The sequence below is a fragment of the Podarcis gaigeae genome (genome assembly GCF_964106915.1).
Source record: "Podarcis gaigeae genome assembly, chromosome: 9".
NCBI classification, from domain to species: domain Eukaryota; kingdom Metazoa; phylum Chordata; class Lepidosauria; order Squamata; family Lacertidae; genus Podarcis; species Podarcis gaigeae.
Window position 1 is genome coordinate 74278863 of NC_139685.1, and position 26286 is coordinate 74305148.

Here is a 26286-nt window from a genome sequence, read left to right on the forward strand (position 1 = left end):
CTCGGGTGGGAAGAGCATTGCGCCCGGGACAGGGAAATGGGAGTCAAACAGACACTCAAGGAATAATTTCAGAGAAAGAGCTTTATTTCCACCATCCGGGCTGGTAGAAGGAGCAAGCGTGATAACTCACAAGCTTAGCACAAGTTCACAGCCATTTGCACAGAGCATATATTCCCCTCCAGTTCCCTCCCCTTTCTCCTCCTCCCCAGGAGCCCTGCCCCATGATGAGTTTCCTGAGCATGAACAGAAAGCTCCTGTCTTTGGGACTCTTGGCGCCCTTCCCAGGAAAGGGGGATGAGAAGCCAAGGGGGTGGACGAGCCTTGCGGTTGAGCGTGTCCAAGATGTGTTGCAACTGGATAAGACCCAGTTCCCAGGCTTGCTGGATAAGACCCAGTTCCCAGGCTGGCATTGACAGAGCCTATTCATTAGCCTTTTTGAAGCTCTCTCGTACTGATAAAAGTTACATTTTGCCTGTGCAAAAGAAAGCAGAGAAGAGCTGAAGCTGCTGTGGATTTTTAGAAGAGAGAAAGGGAATTTTGGACAGTTTTGAGGCCTGAGGTGATTTCGGGGTGACTTCACAGACAGGATTTTGGTATCCTGTCCCTTCACCACTACGGAAGATTAATTGCATTTTTAAGAAGGCATCTGGTGCAGTCCAAAACCATCAGAAGGGCAGCTCCGTTGACATCATCTGGCCCAGGAATCTTCTGGAAAGACTTCTCATCGAATGCTACCTGCAAAAAGAGTTAGGATGGAATTGCTCATGACTTGCTTACAAGCCTTTTCCTGGGAAAAGCAGAAATCCAACCGGACGAAAAATTCAGAGAAGAACATTTCTTTGCAACTGCCTCCTCGGGAAGAATTCCAAAAGCACGCAGAGAGAAGGAGACACTCTTATTTATTTTATTAACAAAAAGTCTTAGTAGAACAAAAGACCTCTAAGCAATTTAACAAGGCAGGCTAAAATATTCATTTAAAATGCCAACAGAAAAGGAATCATTAAAAAGAAGCAACATAAAAAACAAATACAAAATAAAATCAGTGATTAAAAGAAAACACCAATTATACCTACTAAAATGTCAAGCCTGGGTAGGCATCCTAGAATAGGCTTTTAGCAGACATTAAAAGCAGTACGGTGAAGGCACTTGCCTAATATCAATGGGCGGGGAGTTCCAAAGGGTAGGCTCTGCCACACCGAAGGACCGATTTCTTGCCTGCAAGAAACTAATCTTATGTAGCACTCATAGAAGTGGCAGTTCTGCAGATCTAAGCAGTCAAGCGGGCACATATTCTGCTGCAAGCTAGAATCGAGGCCCTGAATGACAGGGCCACGCCAGCGTCCCATATTTCAGTTTGGTATTGCGAGAGGTATTTTGTGTTTTTCATTTTGTGCTTTCGTGCTGCAAACCGCCCTGTGCTCTTTGGATGAAGGGCAATAAGTTTAATAAATAATAATTGTTAAGTTGTGGGTGAACATACCAGACGACACAGCTGTTCTTCAGACAGCTCTTGTTTATTCACAGGCCAGGCCAGAACCGAACTGAAGGGTTCAGCCAACCTGCTTATATAGAGCTCAACTACAAGCAACAGTAACAACTTTCTGTAACTATCCAATCACTGAACGTCATTTTCAATTCCTTATTTGCATATGTGGACCTGAGTGAAAACTATCTACAGTATCCCCCTGCTGGCCCAGGGTGAGAAGTTCAGTACATAATAATAATGGGACTCCCCTCGGCCCCAGAAGGCTTGATAAGATTTCCAGATCAGGATGGCCCCTCCATCTCAAACTGCACCCTTGCTTTCTTCAGTTCAGTAAATACTGAATTTCCCCAATTTGGACATATGCATCCTGGGGCCCTGTCCATTGCTGGTGGTGGTGGGCTGTGTGTGGAATGCATCAGTGCACCAAGATGGGGTCACGAAGCTGCCAAAAAAAGCTTTCAGCTAATTTTTGTTTTTTTAAATTACCATGAGCAAGTGGAACAAACAGCATTTAAACGAACAAGTGGGAGAGGGGGCCAGTAAGAGGAATGGTGGTGGTATCTGGCTGCCTTGGGAGACGACAGAAGAATGCTCCTTTAGCGGTGAAGTCAAACCGCAGGAGAGTTGCAGCGCCTGCGTTTGCTGCCGATATGGGAGAGGACAGATGAAGGCGTCCGGTTGTGCTGCTTCAGGTGCACCAGGGGGGATGGCGAGGCAGGATTTTTAAAAATGGTACAGTCATACCTCATGTTAAGTTTGCTTCATGTTACGTTTTTTCAGGTTGCGTCCCGCGGCCACCCGGAAGTACCAGAAAGGGTTATTTCCGGGTTTCGCCGCTCGCACAAAAGCACTAAATCGCACTCTGCGCATGTGCACAAGCGCCAAATCACGCTGTGCACCTGCACAGATACAGCGCTTCAGGTTGCGGGCTTTTCGTGTTGTGAACGGGCCTCCGGAACAGATCCCATTTGCAACCAGAGGTACCACTGTACAATCTATTTTTTCGTAGAAAAGAAAAAGGCAGGCCTGATAAATAAGAAAGAATAGGCCGTTTCTAGGAAGGGGGAAAGAGTGCAGTTGTGGCAACCATTTTGAAAAAAATATTCAAAGTGCTGCTGTTAGCTTACTTTGCCCAATTATGTGCCCACTGCTCCACTTTGATCTGTGGAACGGGAATTTTTATGAGTGCCACGGGTTCGTCCCATACTTTTAGCCTTTTAGTACGGCAGCACCTTCCTTCTGTACCTCCCTGCCTATTAATGTCGGCAGGTGCCTTCACTGTACACACACACAAACTGTATTATTTGTTACTATTATTGAATGCTTTATACCATTTTTTACAAACTGCTTTAGAGTAGGGCTGGGCGGTATCCGGTTTCCAACATCGTGATATATCATTAGCTAAAAGCTGTGATACACCAATATACCACAATGTCCGAAATAAGGATGGAGCTACGTAGAGGCATTGGCTGGTTTCACAGTCTCTCCCACATTGTGATTTTGGGATAGCAAACGTACAGCTAGACATCATGATTCGCAAAATATTGCCAGGTCAAAAATTATGAAACCACCAGAAGGCGGAAAATGTGAAAACAACGAGAAGAGGCAGGACTGAAGATTTGGAGATATGCTTCAGAGGTCCAGACTGTGGGGAGCCCGGAAAAATTAATAATTATAATTTGGGTTACAATTTGGTCTTTTTAAAATTTTAGTTTCTTGTTTTTAATTGGATTATGATGTGGATATGTTGATTGGTTGTTTTTATTGGAAAATCAATAAAAATGATTTTTTAAAAAATGAAACCAATAGCGTGGTATGGACTTGAAACCAGGTTTGGATGATATTATCAATGCATCGCCCAGTCCTACTTCAGAGGATTTTTTAATCAAGCGGTACATTAATTATTGCAAGATAAAAAATGCATTATGGCTGCCTCGCTTCTTCTCACTGATTTTGCTTGCTGCTCTGCAGAGTCAGAGCATAGCCACCCTGGCTAGTGGCCATCAATGGCCCTCTCCCCCTTCATGAATTTGCCAACTACTCTTGTAAGGTAAAGGGTAAAGGGAACCCTGACCATCAGGTCCAGTCGTGGCCAACTCTGCGGTTGTGGCTCTCATTTCGCTTTATTGGCCAAGGGAGCTGGCGTACAGCTTCCGGGTCATGTGGCCAGCATGACTAAGCCACTTTTGGCGAACCAGAGCACTGCACAGAAACGCCATTTACCTTCCCGCCAGAGTGGTACCTATTTATCTACTTGCACTTTGACGTGCTTTCGAACTGCTAGGTTGGCAGGAGCAGGGACCGAGCAACGGGAGCTCACCCCGTCGCAGGGATACGAACCACTGACCTTCTGATCGGCAAGTCCTAGGCTCTGTGGTTTAACCCACAGCGCCACCCAACTACTCTTGTAAAGCCACCCATATCAGGGGCCACCACTGGGAGAAGGTTACACGTGCTCCATCAAGAGAAGCCCTATTCTCTTAAGAGGTATGCCAGGGCAGAGCAGAGGAAGCGTGCAGGAAGGCAACTGGTGAACGGCGAATAATTGCCGTGAGCATCGCGCGACGCCCGTGGGGGAAGTAGATTCAAACAGAAGCAAAACTCTGCGTGGGAGTGTGTTTGCATAGAATGCAAGGGGAGGGGCGACCTGTCGGGGGTAGAACCATCCCCCAAATTGGGTCACACCTGTTGCTCTGTCTCTTGCCTTTGTACAGTAGGTAACAGAGCCACTCGCAAGGCGGAGATATCTATTCACACGCAGACCTTCCCCCATCAATTCTCGATCCAAAGGCATTATTATTCCAGTTCAAGGAGACATTCCAGACATGAAAGAGCATTCAACGAGGGTACAGAAGAGGGTCAACAGTCTTTATGGGTCACATAAAGAGGTCCTGGGGGTCGTATTTGGCCTAGGAGTCAACTCTTGATATAGAGGCACTGAGTGAGGAGGGATGACGATCTTAACGCTTGCCCGGGAACAAATCGATCTATTTGGATGGCCAGGAATTCTTCTACTTTTCTCGCCTCCCCCCCCCCCCGATTCCTATTTCTTCTTGTAAAGTGCAAAAACCACCACTGCCACTACCACGGCACACCCTGCGAGGAGCCACGGATAACTGCGTGAAGTCAATGGTGCATCGCCTCTTTCGCTGCGGGGGGAATCCCTCGCACTTTCGGAGCGGGGCCTGGTGCTTTTGACCGGCCGCTGCCTGTCCTCCGAGTCGGGCGAGGCACCCGGGGATCGTTCGCCAGGGCTGCCCGGCAAACCAGGGGCTCCTTCAAGATCCACGCTAGGGCTCTCCTCCATTTTGAAGGTGAAGGTTCGGATGGAACCATCGCCGTCCTGGTGGTTGCCGCGTGAAAGCAGACAGGAAGCGTCGCGGGCTCTATCACTGCCCGGAACAGCGACGTCGGCTGGACCAGAACGTCTGTCTTCGGATGAGCTGGGATTGCTGATCATCAAAGGGTCGCTGCCCTCAGAGGAATCGCTAATGCAAAGCCTGTCTGACCTCCCTGAATACGCAGGATTTGTCTCTTTTTCACTCAGCAGCTGATCAGGCGATCCTGCTGCATTTACACTCTGTACTGAATGCAGAACGCCCGGTTTGCAGGGTTCGTCGTCGTCGTGATTGGTAGAAAAGACATCGTGATCTCTGGGACGGTGAAAGACTTTGTTCGTACTCGGCCTTGAATCTCCACTCACAGCAGAGGGCTGGGTCACCTGCAGGAGAGCAGACAATAGGTAAGAAAAACCCACCTACGCACTTCTTTGCCTGCCTTCCTCCCTCCCTCCAACCCCCCTCCCCCAACAATTCACCCTTCAGTACTTATCCCACAAGAGTTTTGGGATTCCATAATTCCTGCATTGCAGGGGTTCGGAGTAGAGGGCTCCAGCCCAGGTCCCTTGCAACTCTCTGATTCCATGCATTCAGATGCGGAGCACAGGATTTGTAGCACATGGCTGGGACAGTTCAATCAGATTAATAATAATACAGTGGTACCTCGGGTTAAGAACTTAATTCATTCCGGAGGTCCGTTCTTAACCTGAAACTGTTCTTAACCTGAGGTACCAGAGGCCTCCCACTGCCGCTGCCGCCACGTGATTTGTGTTCTCACTCTGAAGCAAAGTTCTTAACCTGAGGTACTATTTCTGGGTTAGCAGAGTCTGAAGTGTCTATAACCCAAGGTACCACTGTAACAACAATAATAATAATGTGCAATCCCTGGCTTATTATTATTAGAGAACAACAACAACCAGACTTTTAGAAGACATCTGAAGGCAGCCCTCTTTAGGGAAGCTTTCAATGTTTGATGCATTACTGTATTTTAATATTCTGTTGGAAGCCGCCCAGAGTGGCTGGGGAAGCCCAGCCAGATGGGTGGGGTATAAATAATTTTGTTGTTGTTGTTGTTGTTCAGTGGAAGCATCTGAGATAGCAGGGCCTCTAGAGCAGCGGGAGTCAACAGGATGCCCTCCAGGTATTTTTTGAAGCTGCCACTAGTGCAGAACACCAGGGCCAGACGGCATGCGGGAGCAGATTACTGGCAACATGTTACTCTGCTGCTAGGAGAGCTGTACTGGTTGCAAATTTGCTAGTGGGCCAGGTTCAAGGCGAATCCACAAATTCACAAACAACCCAGGCCCCAAAGTGCCTTCAGGACTGTCCGATTCCTTATGCTCCACCTACCTACACCAGGGGTAGGCAACCTAAGGCCCGGGGGCCAGATGCGGCTCAATCGCCTTCTAAATCTGGCCTGCACACGGTCCAGCAATCAGCGTGTTTTTACATGAGTAGAATTTGTCCTTTTGTTTAAAACCCATCTCTGGGTTATATGTGGGGCATAGGATTCCGTTCATTTTTATTTTTATTTTTCAAAGTATAGTCTGGCCCACCACTTGGTCTGAGCGACGGTGGACCGGCCCCCTGCTGAAAAAGGTTGCTGACCCCTGACCTACACCACCGAGCTCCTCTGATGGGGTGTGATGGCCTGGGAGTCTGATTCAGAGGCTGAACCGGAGGAATCCCAGCCTGCACAGGAGTCCCCACTTCCAAGGCTGGCTGAGCTGGGGCAGGGGCTTGAGCCTGAAGGGTCCTCACCTGTGCTGGATCCTCAGGAGCAGACACCAGATGAATCCACTCTTGCTCCGGAGGTGATCAAGGACCCATTGCCTGCAGTGCTCATCTCCCAGCCCTGTCAGGGGAAGGTGAGGTTGCCTCTGGGTCCAGTAACCCTCCAGCCTCTCCTGAGCTGCAGAGGCTCAGGGCAGAGAGACGGAGGGAACTAAGTGCTCTCAGGAGGAGTGCTCACCTTAAGGCCAGGAGAGGAGAGTCGCCTGTGGGCCGGGACCGCCCTAGGCCTCAGAGGAGATAAAGGCCAGTCAGCCCAGCCCCAGGTTGCGGGAGCAACATCGTTGGTTACCTGTTCCTAGCGGCACCCTGTCCTGATTTCTGCCAGAGTTCCTGACCTCACTCCCTACCTTGGACCCCGCTTCAGCCTCGGACCACGCCGCACGGTAACCTCCCGGGACCAGCACATGGGGTGCTTTTGGTGGCTCCCTACGCCCCTGAGATCTGCTTGGCCTTCCCTAGGGGATCAGGTGCCCAGTGATGAGGACAGGTTGTTGACAGGTGAGCTGCTGTTGGTCAGAGCAGACTAGGTGCTCAAATGGGGCGATAGGCTCCTCATTTCCCAATTTCCTCAGCCTTTCCCTTTTTGTTCCCCGTGACCGGCTGCAACGCCGCCGCAAGCTCCGCACCCCCAGAAACGTGGACCAGCTTACCTCCTCTGGTGCCACCTTGTAGGCGGCTGTGTCAGTCAAACCCCCACTATGATTGGGAGTTTTAGACGCATCGCTTGGAGCGGCCGAACGCCAGGGAGGCGAGTTAGGTGGGATCACGTCGGTGAAGGAGGAACCGTCGAAGTTGGAAGGCGGAGGTCGACTTTGCCGTAAAGGTGTAGTGCTGGGCGTGGAGTGAGTCTGTCCTCTGTTTGAAGGGCTACTGAGGAACTGGGAGCTGCCAGACGGAGGGCTGTCAAGAAATTCTGCATTTGAAGGGAGGGCGGCAGCAACCTTCACAGGAATGCGGGGACCTGCATGGGAACAACGCATGCAATTATTCATCAGCACATGGGATGGTGCCCATCAGGGTGGATAAAAACCAATGATTTTTTTTAAAATAAAAAATTTAAAAAATCAGATTTTTGGGGTTTAAATTGGATTTTTAAAATAACATGCTTTGGGAGGAAAAATCTTTCTATAGATGGTTTTCTATTTAAATTACATTGCAGTTGGAAGGAAATAAGGATTTGTTTTATGTTTTTCATGTGTGCTAAAACTCAGTCTGTTTAAAACAAACAAAAAACACAAAAAACCCCTCCGTTTAACCAAGTCAGTTAACAAACATGGATACATATGCTATTGTTTTAGTTAAATTGTTTAAATTGTTATTAAGGAAATGATTATTTTCCTCCTTCCAATAAAGTACAGCAGAAAGTTGTCCAAATATAAAAAGTTAACTTATGAAACCTCACTATAATTTCATAATTATCAGTCTATGTATTTCTAATAGTATAACCAAATCAGTAATTTTTGATATAACTGTAAAAACTACTCTGAAAATTTATTATTCCAAAAATGAAACCTTCATCTGGTTGTAAATATTAAGATTATACCAGCAAGAATGAGTCTTTCAGTAAAAAAATAATGATGTAAATAAAATCTCACTGTCTAGTGATTTAAATCGATTTGATTGAAATCAAATCCACCATGGTGCACATGCTATGTTTTATATGCGCAGGAAGAGCAAGTAGCCATGTGGCTTTAGACACAGAATTTGGCTCCCGGGCACCTGTGCTTTCATTGAGGAGAAGCACGCACCAAACCTCCTGTCAAGTTTATAGTCCTCATGGTTGGGAAGACAGGACTGAGAGTGCGGCTGAAATCCTAGAATCGATGCTGATCGAGGTGGTTTCGAACAGTCAAGACAGCAGAGCTTAAGAACTTTAAAACACTGGTTCCCCCACCCAACAACTAGGGAAAAGAACAGAAAACCATGCAAAAAAGGAGGCTGTGTAAATTGTCCTGGACGCGGGTGGCGCTGTGGTGTAAATCCACCCCCATCGTCTAGCCCCGACACTGAGGTCCAGCGCCAAGGGCTTCTGGCAGTTCCCTCACTACGAGAAGCAAAGCTACAGGGAACCAGGCAGAGGGCCTTCTCAGTGGTGGCACCCGCCCTGTGGAACGCCCTTCCATCAGATGTCAAAGAAATAAACAACTATCTGACATTTAGAAAACATCTGAAGACAGCCCTGTTTAGGGAAGTTTTTAATGACTGATGTTTTAATGTATTTTTAATATTCGGTTGGAAGCTGCCCACAGTGGCTGGGGAAACCCAGCCAGATGGGCAGGGTATGTATGTATGTATGTATGTATGTATGTATAGATAATTATTATTATTATTATTATTGCCACATGGGACTCAGACCTGTTGAATGGTTTCTTTCAATTTTAGGTTTCATTATTGTTTCACAAGATGTGTATCTCTTTAAAGGGCCAGAGCAAATAACATGACCTAGTTTTACAGCTGTGAAGCAGTATAGTAGCTGCTGTTATGTTAATTAACCTGTTGGGTATAGTATATACCCAGAGCAGCATGTAGCTCTCTCAGTACCCTGGCGGATGGGTCACGCTTATTGATATATTGTAATTTAGTGTAAAAGGAGTTTTTGCTTTTGTTACTGAAATCTAGCAAAAGTTATTTTGCGTTCCTTGAACGTGGGGTCTCCCCAGCATGCTTTCTGCAGCGCAACTGATCTGCAAAATAACCAACAAAACCGGGCCACGTCCTTACCTCTTCCCGGGCCATTTCCAGGCAGGCGGTCTGTTGGGCTCGCTCCAAACCCCACTGGGGCAGAGGGGGCGCGTCCATCTCCTTTCTCCTGGCGCCCCAGGCCTACTCCCTGCTCTGCATCGAACTGCCTTTGCAGGAGGAGAGGGCTGCCTACGTCCTCTGGACCGTCCAGCACATCCTCGTTGTGATAGCCCCGCAAGGCCTGGATGTTCTGCTCCCGCAGGGATGCCTTGCCTTCATGCCCCGAAGCCAGCGGGGAGCTGCTGTCAGGAGAGGAGTAGTAATCTTCCACTGGCTGGTTCCCAGGTGTTCCGGGATCAGGAGAGGCAGCCAGCCCTGGCAAAACAGCACTGTCGATGGGATGGTTCCTGTTCCCAAAATAGCCGTTCTTCACGCAAACAGGGCGGGGCTGGCGGCCGTCCCACTTCTGCACCGAAGGACCCGCGTCTGGCCTTGAGGATGCTAGTGTGTTGCTTGGCAAAACCTCCCCAGGCGCCTCTCCAAGGCAGCCTCGGCTCGGAATGGCCTGGGCATCCTCAGCAGGAGCAGCTACAACATTGCCTCTGGTCTGAAAAGAACAAATCATAGACTCATGGAATTGTACAGTTAGAAGGGAACCCCAAAGGTCTTCTAGCCCGGCCCCTCGCAATGGAGGGATCTGTTGGGATACTGCCAGGAGACGGGGGCATTTGGCAGGCCCCCCAAGCTTGCTCCAGCCACTGGCCGGCAGCCGGACGATCTCCGGTACAGCATCAATCAGCGACTTGAGCCTCAGTAGCCTTCTGAAGCTACCGAGCACGCTAATTAGAATGAGTAAATCTCCACAACAGAAGTGGCGGACAGAGATGTGTGTAAGCATAAGCGTTTATTCAGCATAGTTCAGGAACAAAGGATAAAACACGTCTGCTTCCCTTCATGTCCAGCAAAACAGCAGGAACACAAAAGCTACCATAGTTTTCGCTCTATTAGACACACCGGACGATTGGACGCACCTAGTTTTTAGGGGAGGAAAACAAGAAATAAGAAAGGGAATAAGAGGGAGCACTCCTCCATCTTCGCTCACGAGGCTTTGCAGGGCTAACCCTGAAGCCAGAAGAGCAAGCAGGATCGGTGCAAGCCTACTGGCTTTCCTCCCGCAAGAGCCGCATGCTCTTCAAAGGGAGCATGGCTCCTGGGGGCTTTTCCCGCAAAAGCCAGGGATAGCCGCATGACGCCTCCGCAGGGGAGCGGGATGAAGGCTCCCCGCTCCCCTGCGGAGACTTCATCCCGTACAGCTTCCGAGTCATGTGGCCAGCATGAGTAAGGCGCTTCTGGTGAACCAGAGCCGTGCACAGAAATGCCGTTTACCTTCCCGCCGGAGTGGGTTAAACCAAAGAGCCTAGCACTTGCCGATCAGAAGGTCGGCGGTTCGAACCCCCGCAACGGGGTGAGCTCCCATTGCTCGGTCCCTGCTCCTGCCAACCTAGCAGTTTGAAAGCACGTCAAAGTACAAGTAGATAAATAGGTACCACTCCAGCAGGAAGGTAAACGGCATTTCCATGTGCTGCTCTGGTTTGCCAGAAGCGGCTTAGTCATGCTGGCCACATAACCTGTACGCTGTACACCGGCTCCCTCGGCCAATAAAGCAAGATGAGCGCCACAACGCCCAGAGTTGGTCATGACTGGACCTAATGGTCAGGGGTCCCTTTACCTTTACCTTTAAAGGACAGTTGTAAAAACTTAAAAACACTAGCAGGTCTGAAGTAACTCCTACAGTGTAGATAAGATGTGAGAAGATAAAATACGCGAGTGGGTTTAATAAAGGATACCATCTGAAGTCACAAGCTTGGCAGAGCAAAAAGATGTACCGTATTTTTCGCTCTATAAGACACACTTTTCCCTCCTAAAAGGAAGGGGAAATGTGTGTGCGTCTTACGGAGCGAATGCAGGCTGTGCAGCTATCCCAGAAGCCAGAACAACAAGAGGGATCGCTGCTTTCACTGCGCTGCGATCCCTCTTGCTGTTCTGGCTTCTGAGGTTCAGAATATTTTTTTTCTTGTTTTCCTCCTCCAGAAACTAGGTGTCTTATGGTCTGGTGCGTCTTATAGAGCGAAAAATACGGTGTATGTTGTTTAAAGTATGAGAAGAAAGAATATGTAAAGAAAATAATAAAAAATTATGGGGTGGGGAAGACAGTGGTGGTGGTCTCTCCTTCTTTGGAAGTTTTTGAGCAGAGGTTGGATGGCCATCTGCCAGGGATGCTATAGTTGAGATTCCTGCACTGCAGGGGTTGGACTAGATGACCTTTGGGTCCCTTCTAACTCTACGATTCTATGAAAGGCAAGGGAAGAGCAACCAATCTTAGGCTTTACCTCAGGGCTCCGAGGGAGACGTTCAGTTTCTTGAACAGGAGTGCTGTAATCAGGCATGTCTTCAGAGGCTGCATTAGTGGCGAAGTGGGATGGGTCTGAGACGCCTGTGGGCAACGGGGGCTGGACTCCACCACAGACTGGCAGGGGCACGTCAGAAGAGGGTGGGCTGGGCTTCACGGCTGGCACCTGGCAGCTATTCACCACAGCTGGTGAGGCAGCAACTGCCGGCACATTCCTTCGAGGGGCTGGAGAAGGAAGACACACCAGCAGCACAGAGGTTAATTTCTTTTTCCTTTCTTTCCAAATAGCGATTACTGAATTTTAATAGCAAACAGGATTTTAAAATAAAATAGAAAGAAAGAAAGAAGAGAAAAGTTGTCACAGTTGCCAATAAGGAATTACAGTGAAGAAGAAGAAGAAGAAGAAGAAGAAGAAGAAGAAGAGGAGGAGGAGTTTGGATTTGATATCCCGCCTTTCACTCCCCTTCAGGAGTCTCAAAGTGGCTAACAATCTCCTTTCCCTTCCTCCCCCACAACACTCTGTGAGGTGAGTGGGGCTGAGAGACTTCACAGAAGTGTGACTGGCCCAAGGTCACCCAGCAGCTGCATGTGGAGGAGCGGGGAAGCAAACCCAGTTCACCAGATTACGAGACTACCGCTCTTAACCACTACACCACACTGGCTCTCAGTGGTACCTCAGGTTAAGAACTTAATTCATTCCGGAGGTCCATTCTTAACCTGAGGTACCACTTTAGCTAATGGGGCCTCCCGCTGCCGCCACACGATTTCTGTTCTCATCCTGAAGCAAAGTTCTTAACCCAAGGTACTATTTCTGGGTTAGCGGAGTCTGTAACCTGAAGCGTCTGTAACCTGAAGCGTTTGTAACCCAAGGTACCACTGTATAGGGTACAGCTATGTGATTTACAGAGTCAATAATAAAACTGAAAACTGATTCATGCCCCCACCCAACTCATGTTTATGAGGAAAAGGATGTGTGGTTTATTATTACACGGGGTTCTATGGTCTAGACTCTAAATCAAAACAACTGCAATTTTTTTGCCCCCGAAAAAGAAGACCACTGGTTTACACATTCATTCATTTGGATTATATACTGCCCTTTTGCAAAGCTGACAACCTCCATTATTGCTCTTAAGAAGCAAAATAATAATAATAATAATAATAATAATAAATTAAATGCAAAAGGCGGAAGGGCAACTTACGGAGCCGCCAACGATCGTAAACTTCTCTGATTTCATTTGCCAGCTCGCTTTGGTTCTGGTCCTCGAGAGCGTTGATGAGGAGCGTCACCCAGCCCCTCCTCGTCCGGAGGTGCTGAAACAGTTCCCACACAGTCAGGTCATTCCCTCGCATTAAGCATTCACTTTTAATTTCTTGCTGCGGAAATGGGGACATGAAAATGCAAAGCTCAGGAATGAGGGGGTGGGGGGAGAAAGAGAGACAGAACAGCATCACCGAAGCCTTGGGAAGGTTTAAAATTGGGATTCCCATGGCAACATGCTAGCAAGTCCCCAGCTTGGTCTCCAGCCAGCATCTCCAGACCAGAGCTCTCAACGTGGAGTTGGATGGATGCATGTGAGAAGTGCTGTTCTGGATCCGGCCAAAGGCCCATACAGCCCAGTATCCTGTTCTCACAGTGGCCAGGCGGATGCCTTTGGAAAGCCCAAACGTCAGACCCGAGGGCGACAGCAACCGGTATCCAGGAGGCAAATTGCTTCCGACACAGTCGCTATTGCTAGCTTCCTCCTCCATGAATCTGTCTAAGCCTCTTTGAAAGCCGTCCAAGTTGTGGCCGTCGCTATGTCTCAGAAAGCCACAGGAATGGTTTAGACATGCCTGTCCCACGGTTAAGAAAAACCCTCCCACAATTAACTGTCAAATAGCTACGGTAATAATGAGAATCACGGGTTTGCAACGTAATTTGGGTGCCTGCATAAGCACAGACACACCTGCTACCTTGCAATACCTAGAACAACTTTCCAACTGCTTGGAAACAAGTCTGTGCTGCTGATGGGGAAGCCTGAGCTGAACAGAATGAAAAGGTAATGTATCAATACATCACACGGGACTGGTTTGAGGGCTAGAGCACGATGGCGCCTTCACCCAGTGGCATATCGCAAGTGGAGGGTGAAACCTCCACCACTCATGAGTTTCTCTGCCACCAGTGCCCAGCTGTGGAGACAGAGTGTTGCCGTCATGGGTTACAAGCCCAGGTATGTATTTTAGGGCACTGTCCTGTGAAGTATTCTCTACATTTCCCCCATGCTTTTTAAAACTCTTGTCTAGTGTGATCTCTAATTGCCTCTGTTAATCTAGCCAGTTCAATATACTCTAAAAGTTTATCTTGCCATTTCTTTTTGGTTGGCAGTTCCTTTTTTCCAGTTTTTAGCAATTAGGATCCTTGCTGCTCCTGTGGCATAGAGGAATATTTTCTGATCCTCTCTTGCTATACCTGTGCCCGTTTTTTTTAAATATTTTTTATTGCTTTTTAGAAATACAGAAATACAGAAAAAAGAATAAAGAGTGGTTATAAGAAGGTAAAGTAGAAAAATAACAAATTTCCATATTCTTTTCCCATCTAATCTATAGGACTTCCCCACATCCTCCGAACCCTGCGTTCTCTGTCTTATAAAGCATCAGCAATTTGTTAACTTATTTCAAAACTTATTGTAACTTCCATTTTATCATGTTCCCTATTTTCAATTTTACTGTAACTCAATTCTTATATGTTTTATATTAAACACAATAAAGTTGTTTCATTATTTTACCTCTGAATTCTTGTGTCTTAATTTTCATTTCATTAACTTACATTTGCTGAAGCTAGAATTTCCTGAAAGGTGCATTTTTTAACATTCATACAGCTTATAGTGTTTTTTCAAATAGTCCTTAAACTTTTCCCAGTCCTCCTCAATTGTTTCTTCTCCCGCGTCTCGGATTCTGCCAGTCATTTCAGCCAATTCCATATAGTCCATCAACTGCGATTGCCATTCCTCCAGCGTGGGTAAATCTTGTGTCTTCCAATATTTTGCAATCAGGATCCTTGCTGCTGTGGTAGCATACATGAAAAAGGTTCTGTCCTTCTTAAGCACTCTCTGGTCCACCATGCCCAGAAGGAAGGCCTCTGGTTTCTTAGGTAAGGTAAATCTCAGTACCTTTTTTAGTTCATTATGGATCATTTCCCAGAAGGCCTTCACTTTCGGGCAGGTCCACCAAAGATGAAAGAATGTCCCTTCCGCCTCTCTACATTTCCAACATTTATTGTCAGACAGATGGTATATCTTAGCTAGCTTGACTGGGGTCATGTACCACCGGTATACCATTTTCATAATATTTTCCTTCAGGGCAGTGCATGCCGTAAATTTCAAACCGGTGTTCCATAACCTTTCCCAGTCTACAAACATAATGTTGTGCCCCACATCCTGCGCCCATTTTATCATGGCGGATTTGACTGTCTCATCCTGTGTATTCCACTTAAGCAGCAAATTATACATTCTCGAAAGTAGTTTACTTTTTGGCTCTAACAATTCAGTCTCTAGTTTCGATTTTTCCACCTGGAATCCAACTTTTTTATCTATTTTAAATACCTCTTGAATTTGCGCATAGTGCAGCCAGTCTCGTACCTTAGTTTTCAATTTCTCCAAACTTAACAACCTCCAATTGTCTCCAATTTTTTCAATTATTTCCCAATATTTAGGCCAATGGGCCTCCATGTTAAGTCTCTTACGTGCCTTGGCCTCCACCGGTGAGAGCCACCTCGGAGTCTTACTCTCCAATAAGTCTTTGTATTTTATCCAGACCCTCCAAATTGCTCTTCTGACAATATGGTTTTTAAACAATTTGTGCACTTTAACCTTGTCATACCACAAATATGCATGCCACCCAAACGCATTGTCAAACCCTTCCAGATCTAGGACGTCAGTGTTCTCCAATAAAATCCAATCATTCAACCAGCAGAAGGCTGCAGATTCGTAATATAGCCTCAAGTCTGGCAGGGCAAATCCCCCTCTTTCTTTCGCATCAGTTAATATTTTAAACTTTATTCGGGGCTTTTTGCCCTGCCAAACAAACTTAGAAATATCCTTCTGCCACTTTCCAAAACATTCCACCTTGTCCACGATCTGTAGAGCCTGAAACAAAAATAACATTTTCGGCAATACATTCATCTTTACAGCGGCTATTCGGCCTAACAAGGAAAGTTTCAATCTTGACCATATTTCCAAGTCTCTTTTGATTTCTGACCAGCATTTCTCATAGTTATCTTTAAACAAATTCAAATTTTTGGAGGTCAAGTACACCCCTAGGTATTTTACTTTTTTAACCACATTCAGCTCCGTTTCTTTGGAGAACTCATCTGTTTCTGTAACTGTCAAATTTTTTGCTAAAACCTTGGTTTTTTGCTTGTTTAACTTAAACCCCGCCACCCGACCAAAATCAGAAATTAATTCTAACACTCTTTTAGTGCTGGAGACTGGTTCCTGAAGTGTTAATACCAAGTCATCTGCAAATGCTTTCAATTTGTATTGTTTCACTCCGACCTCGATTCCCTGAACCAACCGGTCCTTTCTAATCATATTTAGCAACACCTCCAGAACTGAGATGAACAATAGGGGGGATAGAGGGCACCCCTGACGTGTCCCTTTTTCAATTTTAAACTCCTCTGTCACCACATTGTTTACTATCAATTTAGCTTTTTGTTCTGTATAGATTGCTTCTATACCATTTTCGAACCCCCGCCCCACTCCCATCCCTTCCAAATTTTTCTTCATAAACATCCAAGAAATATTATCAAAGGCCTTCTCTGCATCAACAAAAATCAAAACCGCTCTGGTATTCAGATTTGTTTGTAGAAGTTCCAAAATGTCAATAATGTTTCTTGTGTTATCAAACAAATGCCTACCAGGGAGAAAGCCGGCCTGGTCCTTGTGAATCACTTCATTTAGTACTTTTTTAAGTCTATTTGCCAAAATATCAGCAAAAATTTTATAATCCACATTTAGGAGTGAAATGGGGCGGTAATTCTTAAGTTGGGTCTTTTCAGTCTCTAATTTAGGTATCAATGTGATGAAAGCTTCTTTCCACGTTTCCGGTGCCCTCCTTCCCTCCATTATCTGGTTGCAAACCTCCATCAAAGGTTGTATCAAATAGTCCTTTAAAACTTTATAGTATTTGGAGGTTAGGCCGTCCGGGCCTGGGGACTTGCCAAGTTGAAGATTTTGAATGGCACTTTCAATTTCTTGCTGTGTAATGTTACAGTTCAGGTTTGTTCTCATTTCCAGGGGTATTTTTTGTAATCCATTAGTTTTAAGAAATTGATCCACCTCTGAGGCTTTTTGCGGCCCTTGTGAATAAAGTTCTTTGAAGTACCTCTGGAAGCACTTTCTGATTTCCTCGGGTTTCTGAACCATTCTCCCTTCAATCTCTAGATTTGTAACCGTATTAAGCTTTTGTCTCTTTTTCAACTGCCAGGCTAGCAGTTTCCCACACTTATTCGCCGATTCGAAGGATCTTTGTTTCATTTGTTTAATTTTCCATTCCACCTCTTGATTTATCAATTTTGAATATTGCGCCTGGAAAAATTTCACTTCTCTTAACACATCCTTCGACTTAGGCCTAGATCTTAATTTTTTCTCTCCTTCTCTTATTTTCTCCAATATCTTCTCCTTCTTTTCATTCCAGAGCCTTTTCTTAATCGTGTTTTGTTGTATTAGAAACCCTCTCATGACTGCCTTACTTGCGTCCCAGATTGTTCTTTTTTCCACGGTAGTATTCAAATTTATCTCAAAATAGTCCTTTAAAGTTTTTTGGGCCTTCTTCACAATCTCCTGATCTCTTAATAAAGTGTCATTCATTTTCCATCTAAAGGAACCGGTTGTATTAAGTCTCAATTCCACTTTCAAAGCACTATGGTCGGAGCAGGTTTTTGGGCAGATTTCCACTTTTCTAGTCTTAGGTGCCAGTCCTCTAGTTGTCCAGATTTGGTCGATTCGTGTCCATGTCAGATGAGCTTCAGAAAAGAAAGTCCCTTCTTTCCCTAGAGGGTTCTTAACCCTCCAAATGTCAACTAAGTCCATATTGTCTGTCATTTCAAAAAAAGTTTTAGGTAGTCTGCCGTCTTTCGATATGTTGGCACTTTGTGACTTATCCATATTTACAGACACAACCCCATTCATATCACCCAGCATAATGATGTTACTATAGTCCAAATAATCCAGCATAGTCTCATGCAGCTTCCTGAAAAATTCCGACTTTCCCTCATTTGGAGCATATATTCCTAATATCAAAAAATTTTCTCCTTGTGTCTGTATTTCAATCGCCAAAATTCGGCCATATTCATCTTTGAATAAAAGTTTCGGTGACAGGCTCTCCTTTGCGTAAATCACCACTCCTCTCTTCTTGACTTTGTCCGAAGAAATAAATTCTTGGCCTAGTCTTTTGTTAATTAACACTTTTCTATGGAGCCTTGTCACATGTGTTTCCTGTAGGCAAATAACGTCCAGTTGTTCCTTTTTCAAAATGTGAAAGACTTTTCTTCTTTTTTCCGGGGAGTTTCCGCCATTTATGTTCCAACTAAGAAGCTGCAGAGACATCCTGAATCAATTGACGGGTTCTACAATGGGGTATCTAAGCTTCCGCCCGATCCCGGGGGAGGTAATGCTGGTCCTGATCCAGGTGGTATAACTCTTGGAGGTGGTCCCGGTGGTGGTGGAGGCCAAGAAGCTGCAGCTCCTTTTTGCAGGTCCTCCTCGTGGTCGTGTAGGAACTTCTGCTGGTCTTCAGGTGATTTAATCTTTATTTTCCTTCCTTTGTAAGTAAATGAAAGTCCTTGTGGAAACTCCCACCTATAAGGAATTCCGTTGTGTTTCAACAGTTTGGTCAAATCTATATAGGTAGTCCTAAGTTCCAAGAGATATTTGGGTATATCTCTGTAAATTTCGGCCCTTTTGCCTTCTATCTCCAAAGATTTCTTAAAATGTAGGCCTAATATCTTATCCCTTTCTTCTCTTGATCTCAGAGCAACCAAACAGTCTCTGGGCTTGTCTTTCTTTACTGATTTTCCCAGTCTAAAGGCTGTCACAATTTTAAAGTCCTTTTCTTCCTCAATTCCCCAGAATTTGGAGAACAAAAGTGTCAAAAATCCCTCTAAATTATTTTGCTCCAGTTCCGGGATAGCCCTTATCCTGAGATTGCTATCTTTACTTTTCAATTCGACCAATGCCAGGTAGGCTTGTTGTTCCCCTACCTGCCTTCTCAGAGGTCTTACCTCTCCTTTAACTTCATCAACCTTTAAATTCGCCTGTTCTGCTTTTTGGTTGGCTTCCACAGCTAATTTGTAGTTTTCTGCCGTAGCTCCTTGCAATTTCTCAATTGCCTGAGTGTGCTGCGAAACCTGTTCAGTTAATTTGCCAATAGAGGATGTAGCTTGGTCAATCTTTGATGTTTGATTGTCCACTTTTTGGTTTAAAACTGCCAATTGTTCCAAAATTTGTTTTAAAACTGTTTCAGATCCTCCAGTTGCCATATCTTCTGCAGCAGGCTGCACTAGTTCCACCTCCTGTGCTGTCAGCACAGTTGGGACAGATGATCTGCGGTGATGAGTTAAAGTTGTTTGCAAAAGTTGCCCAGATTTTTTCTCTTTTTCTTTATCTTTGGCTTTAGCTGCTCTTGTTCTCCCTGTGCCGCTCATTCCACACCTGCCTCTGTTCAAGGTCAGATGGTCTTTTGTCCCATGGGAAAAACAAGTCCCAAATATAAACAAATAAAACCACAAAAGGTTTCAATAAAGCTCAATTCCCATGCCACTATATTTCCACAGTCCTATAGGGGGAGTATTTCAAAGTTTCAAAGAAGAAAGGAACTATTTTCCGCCACTGAAGTTCCTCAATTCCCCATGTTGAGTTTTGTAATTCCCAAACACAAAAGGAAGGTTTCCAAAACTTCTGATCTCTTAAAATCCAGCCACAAGGTATCAATATAGGTCCATGCGACAATGTTTAATGTTAATATCTCAGTCTATGCAACAATTTCAATCTCTGCAACAATGTCGTCAGTTTGACAGCAGTTTGACAGTTCTTTTTCTATGCACTGGCAGCCCGATGACGGGGTTATCTCTTTCAACCCCGTTTAGCCCAGAAATAGGAGGATAGTTCCAAAGAATAAAAGTCTATAAATCACACAGTTCTTTCCTTTTTATCTTCAAAATACAGAGTCTATCAATGCACCCTTTCTTCCACTTTTACAATCCCTTTTTAGATACTTCAGCTCGTTTCCGAGCCCTTGCTTTGATCTAATTAGCAGAGTCGGGAGGCGGACTTCCTGTTACTCGCCTCCCGTTTTCAGCCGAATTTCTTCAATTTAAGTTAAAAAATTTAGGTCCCTTACTCACGGGTATGTTGCTCCAATTCCGATAATTTCAAGAAGAAAGGTCAGCGCTCATCAGCAGCAGCAGCGCGGCTTTGCTTCCACGAAAAGAGCGATGAACTCACAGCGCCGCTCCCCCTTTCACGTTCCGGAGCCTCTTACGAGGCTCCTTCCCCGCTTCTGGGGGGGCTCCAGGCGCCCGCCGAGTCCCACGGCCGCAGGCTCGCTCTGCCTGCGGTTTTTCTTAATGGGTCTCCGCTTTGCCGCAGCGGACGACCCTTTTTCGCGGAGCCCCTCTTCACAGCGCGAAGAGGACCGCCATTGCTGTTTCGCGCCGCCTCCGGAAGTGCCCGTTATCCCTAGTAGAAAAGCTTCTGTATTTTTCATAAAGTTATACGGAAAACATTTTTTTAATACACTCGTCATACACTGTGTTCCACTGTGTTTGGAAGTCCTCCCCGACAGTGAACACAGACGGGGAAGACTTCCTGTCATACCTGCTCTGGAGCATCTTACCACTGTGTGTGACCAGGTAGAAGGGCGTGACCCTAGCAGACCCTATAAAGGCTCTAGTCATGCACCCATCTGCCTCTCTTGCTCTTTTGGCCCTTTGGCTCTTGCACCTGCTCTTTTGCCATCTTCCTTCTGCTGGTTCTTAGCCAGCAGCACATGGCTCATCCTTACAGAGGATGGAAGCCATAAGGTGGAAAGTCTGAGGCCTAGCTCAGACTTCTTTTCTCTACACATGTACCTTTAACTACAAGATAAAGGCTGCCTTCAGGACAATACTGTGAACTGAATGTAAGTAAACGTCACCATTCCTTTTAAAAGAAGACTGTCGTGTCATTATTGTTTTTAAGAGGGAACTATCCAATCTGGACAAGCCAGACTGGATTGCTCAACTCAAATGATTCTAAAGAATCAATCAATCAACTTGTTTCCAGCAATGTGCAAAGGGAATGTGCTCTGCTACTAGCTCACAAGCATAAGTGAGGAAGGATACAGCTCGGCTTCTAATACCATCCTTCCAGACATTCTTATCAAAAAGCTGATGGAACTACCGTATTTTTCGCTCTATAGGACGCACTCCTTCCCCTCCAAAAATGAAGGGGAAATGTGGGTGCGTCCTATGGGGCAAATACAGGCTTTCGCTGAAGCCTGGAGAGCGAGAGGCTCTCACTCTCCAGGCTTCAGGAAGCTCTGCGCAACCCTCCCGAGCCCGGCACCAAGCCGCGCCGGCCTCCGGAGGGTTACGCAGAGCTGCCTGCATTAGGAAGCCTCAGCGCGCCCGGGCTTCACACAGCTGTCCGCAAGCCTGGGGAGACTGGCGTGGCTCCCACGGCTTGCTGATAGCAGCCTCTTCTGGGGGCTGGGGTCAGGGGAAGCTCGGGCTTCCCCCGCGCCAGGGGGGGGAAAATATTTTTTTTTTCTTTATTCCCCCCCCCAAAAAAAACTAGGTGCGTCCTATAGGGCGAAAAATACGGTAGACCTTTCTTCTACCATGTGTGACTGGATTAAAGACTTTCTGAGGGATCAGACACAAAAAGTGAGGATTGGGCCTGTTACATCTACCTCCCTGAAGCTCAGCACTGACACCCCACAGGGATGTGTGATGAGTCCCTACCTGTACTCATTGTATACATATGGCTGTATTTCATCTGCTCCATCTACTGCAATTATTAAGTTTGCAGATGATACTACCATAATGGGTCTAATTACAGGTGGAGATGAATCAGCGTACAGAGGGGAGGTTCAAAAAGTATCTACATGGTGCCTAGAGAATAACTTGCACCTAAATATTAGCAGGGACGCAGGTGGCGCTGTGGGTAAAACCTCAGTACCTAGGAATTGCTGATTGTAAGGTCGGCGGTTCGAATCCCTGCGGCGGGGTGAGCTCCCTTCGTTCGGTCCCAGCTCCTGCCCACCTAGCAGTTCGAAAGCACCCCTAAGTGCAAGTAGATAAATAGGTACCGCTGTATAGCGGGAAGGTAAACGGCGTTTCCGTGTGCGGTGCTGGCTCGCCAGAGCAGCTTCGTCACGCTGGCCACGTGACCCAGAAGTGTCTTCGGACGGTGACGGCACCTGGCTTCTTGAGCGAGATGAGCACGCAACCCTAGAGTCGGACACGACTGGCCCATACGGGCAGGGGTACCTTTACCTTTACCTTTAAATATTAGCAAGACAAATGAGATGGTGTTGGACTTGCAGAAGAAGAGAGGGGAACTAGCCCCATTGTATATCGGGGGGGGGGTGTGGAGAGCGTCTCTTCCTTTAAATTCCTGGGAGTTTACCTTAGTGAAGACCTCACTTGGAAAAACAATATAACTCAGGTGGTTAAGAAGGCCCAACATAGACTCCATTTACTCAGGGTCTTGCGAAAGAACAATGTTAAACAACAATTGATGACCTCCTTCTACCGGTCCACAACAGAAAGTGTCCTCTCATATTGTATCACAGTGTGGTACGTTGGCTTGACAGCCACGGACAGAAAGTCTTTACAGAGGGTGGTAAACAAGCACATGATATCATGGGCTGTCCCCTGAGCCCGCTAGATGACATCGCAAGGAATCGATGTCTTAGGAGAGCGAGAAAAATTCTCAGGGACAATTCACACCCCGGCCGGTACCTCTTTAATCTTCTACCCTCGGGCAGGAGATATAGAAGTATAAACAGTCATACCAGCAGGCTAAAACCAGTTTCTGTCCGTGAGCTGTTAGGCTGTTGAACAGAAAATAATATAGTGCAACTGACTTTCAGGGTTGGTGTGTTGTGCGACAAGCACACAGAGTGCAATGAGATTGAGTGTTTGTGAGGAGGGGAGGCTCGGTTCATTTCATTGTACTGTACATTGACAATAAATGTGTTATTATTATATATTTAATCAACATATCCTTGTCAGCATCGCCCTTGTGCCAGTGCCACCAACTGGACTCATACACTTCAGCCCCGACTGGGCTAGGTGAGCTGGGTAGCACTTCCAGAGACCACCTTCTGGACCAGGAACAGGTCAAAGTGCTGTGGACTCACAGCTTAGAGTTGTGAGCACCGGATTCACTTCCACAAGAAGACAGTCGTCGCACAGCAGAGTATAGCAGAGCATAAACGACTCGGAGAGCAGCTCTGTAGAATATCTTCTTTATTCTATCTACAACTATAATACACAACTATATACAGAGCTAAATGAGGTCTAAACAAAAAATGCTGAACTGCACTGAGTGTCTGCAGCTGCTCTTAGCAGCAACCTTATCTATACGCACGATCTCTCTCTAACACTCAGTCTCTCTCTCTCCCCCCGACACTTTGATATGAGGCTGGAGCGGAATAAGTAGAGAGCAGAAACCGCCCCATCCTCTCTGGAGAATCAGCAGAGAACATCAGCAGATTCTTGGATATGGGAGGGGTCAAATCTCCTCAATCCTCTCCTATTATCCACAACATTCCCACAGCCTAAAGACACTACCCTGGACATACTCTCAAGGGGCAGCTCCCCAGTCCAAACACTGGCACCAACAAGAGCAGGGAAATCAGGGGGAACGTTACCTTGTCTATTTCAGTGAGGCAGCTGAGATAGTCCAGCATCTGAAGGACACGGATGCATCGGAAGTTGCGCTGGTGGGCCCTGATATATTCCTCCACTTTATCCTCAGCAAACCCCATGTTCAGTCAGCACCTAGAACCAGGAGAATCACAGACAGAACTGTAGAGTTGGGAAAGGCCACAATACGATATGATAATGATACGATAATCTTTATTGTCATTGTCCCATACAGAACAACGAAATTGAAAAAAATCTACATCAGACATTCAAAAACCAACATGCCTGCCATGCCAGCCTGGTTAACCCCCTAAAAACTCTGATACCCTATAAGTAAATACAATATACTCCCATAGAAACTACCCTAAAAGGTAAAGGGACCCCTGACCATTAGGTCCAGTCGTGACCGACTCTGGGGTTGCAACGCTCATCTCGCTTTATTAGCCCAGGGAGCCGGCGTACAGCTTCTGGGTCATGTGGCCAGCATGACTCAGCCGCTTCTGGCAAACCAGAGCAGTGCACGGAAACGCCGTTTAACTTCCCGCCGGAGTGGTACCTATTTCTCTACTTGCACTTTGACGTGCTTTTGAACTGCTTAGAGATACTGCTTTGAGACTCTTACACCGCGTTTAATACCAAAATCGCATCTGGATAGAAACTGTTTCTCAGGCAGCTAGTCCTAGTCTTTATAACCCTGTACCTTCTTTCCAGAAGGCAGAAGCTGAAAGAGATCATTTCCGGGGTGTCATCTAGTCCAACCCCCCACTTTGTCCAATGTGAGATTCAAATCCAGAACTCTGGGATTGAGAGTCTTGTGCTCCACCAACTGAGCTATCTGTGAAAGAAGCTGCTCATATCTAACAAAGGGGCTCCGGATTGCAGTGGGAGATGGGCAGGGGCTGTCCAAAAGGCAGCATTAGAAACTCAGATATACAAGCTAGGTGCCAAATGGCTCCTTAAACCAAGGCTGCAGTCGCCAAAACGGAATGTCTAGTCGCCATTTTCGGACAAGACGGATCTCAAGTCTTCTTTTTAAAAATGATGGACCGGTTGTGATTTGCTTCTCAGTTAAACATCTGGCTAGTTCAAATGACAACCTTGAGCTAAGTTAAGAACTTTGATCTTCACTCCTGGGGCAAGTTCTGGGACCTCTGGAACTTCTCACCACTGGGTGGAGCAGGGGCACGTAACAGTTTATTTGCAATGCTAGAAAAGAAATCATCCGGAAAGCTTCACAAATTCTGCCCCCACCTCCAGGAAGTGGAAGGAAAGAGAAATGCAATTCCCAGCAGTTTGGGGGTTTGTTTGTTTTTTAAAGAACAGTTAGTTAGACCCAAAATAAGTACAGTTCAAGCAGACAGAGAAAATCGAGGTTTTTCTTATGCACTGACTTAAATTTGAGACATTCAGATGGAGCCTGTGCTTGCTGGCATTCTGGTTAGAACGTCCCAGTTACGGTACTGGGAATAACCACTTCCTGCACACGCAATCAGGAATACCTTTCTGCCCATTTATCTGCAAGCAATATATACACCCGCCGCTTTATGCAAGATAGGTAAAGGCACATCCCCGTTGCTTCCCAGTGCAGCGCGAACTTACTCAGAAGTAAGTCTACCGAGTCCTACGGCACTTGCTCCCAGGTTCGGGTTGCATCCTGAGCCACGCTTTGAGTTGAATGCGGGTGAGGTGAGAGGTAGAGGTCAGCCAGGACCCTGGGAGGGGTTAATGACCCGCGGTCGCCCGAACAGGCCTCTTATCTATTCCCACGCCCCCGTCTCTCTGGAAATCCCCGCTGGAAATTCCCAATGTCGAAAAACGCAAACAGCCTCCTTGCATTACCCCCCACTGCAGCGCACTGCATATCCACAGCGGGAAGTGGCGATGCATGACGGGGCAGGAAACCCCCGCTCTCTTGTCTTAGGCCCTGCCTGGCAAAGTGAGCCCGGAAGAGGGGAAAGCGGGAGTTTCTATATGGCGGGGCCAAAAAAATAAAAATAAATCCGAAAACTCTCCAAGTCGAGGAAAGAGTTGCATGCAGAGGAAGGCGGCTCGGCACGCCTCTTTTCTTACCTGGTCTCCACGCGCTTCCAGAGGAAGAATCCGGATTCAGAAGAAAGGAAGTGCAGGCGCTGGGAAGTAATCAGCAGGCGACTCAGCAAGAACAGCTGCCTTAGGCCGGCCCTCGGCGGCGCGCGCAGATTCCCGGGGATCGTTCTAAGCCCGCCCCGCGCCTGCCTCCGATTGGTCGCTCGGCTTCCGCTCTGCGCTGCTTGTCAAATCCGTTTGGAATGTTATTATTTAGTCGTTTAGTCGTGTCCAACTGTTCGTGACCCCCTGGACCAGAGCACGCCAGGCACTTCTGTCTTCCACTGCCTCCCGCAGTTTGGTCAAACTCATGCTGGTAGCTTCCAGAACACCATCCAACCATGTCGTCCCCTTCTCCTCGTGCCCTCTATCTTTCCCAACATCAGGGTCTTTTCCAGGGAGTCTTCTCTTCTCCTGAGGTGGCCAAAGTATTGGAGCCTCAGCTTCAGGATCTGTCCTTCCAGTGAGCAATCAGGGCTGTTTTCCTTAAGAATGGATCGGTTTGATCTTCTTGCAGTCCATGGGACTCTCAAAAGTCTCCAGCACCATAATTCAAAATTCAAAGCATCAATTCATCAGCCTTCTTTATGGTCCAGCTCTC

General features: G+C 46.6%; 1 protein-coding gene across 2 annotated transcripts; it reads right to left on the reverse strand.

Annotated features, from left to right (window-relative positions):
* Window positions 1-63: 63 nt before the first annotated feature.
* MAVS (mitochondrial antiviral signaling protein) lies at window positions 64-25806 on the reverse strand. 2 transcript variants are annotated; one of them, XM_083756512.1, is made up of 7 exons: window positions 25671-25806; window positions 23606-23735; window positions 12910-13084; window positions 11691-11935; window positions 9340-9907; window positions 7269-7579; window positions 64-5207 (listed from the first exon to the last, which is right to left on the reverse strand). In XM_083756512.1, exons 2-7 carry the CDS (start codon window positions 23720-23722, stop codon window positions 4530-4532), a joined length of 2094 nt encoding a protein of 697 aa, XP_083612638.1. In that variant the 5' UTR covers window positions 23723-23735; window positions 25671-25806; the 3' UTR covers window positions 64-4529. The 2 variants fall into 2 exon arrangements, with proteins under 2 accessions (XP_083612638.1, XP_083612639.1); XM_083756513.1 differs by lacking the exon at window positions 25671-25806 and adding an exon at window positions 25264-25494 and having other exon boundaries at window positions 23606-23762.
* Window positions 25807-26286: the final 480 nt, after the last annotated feature.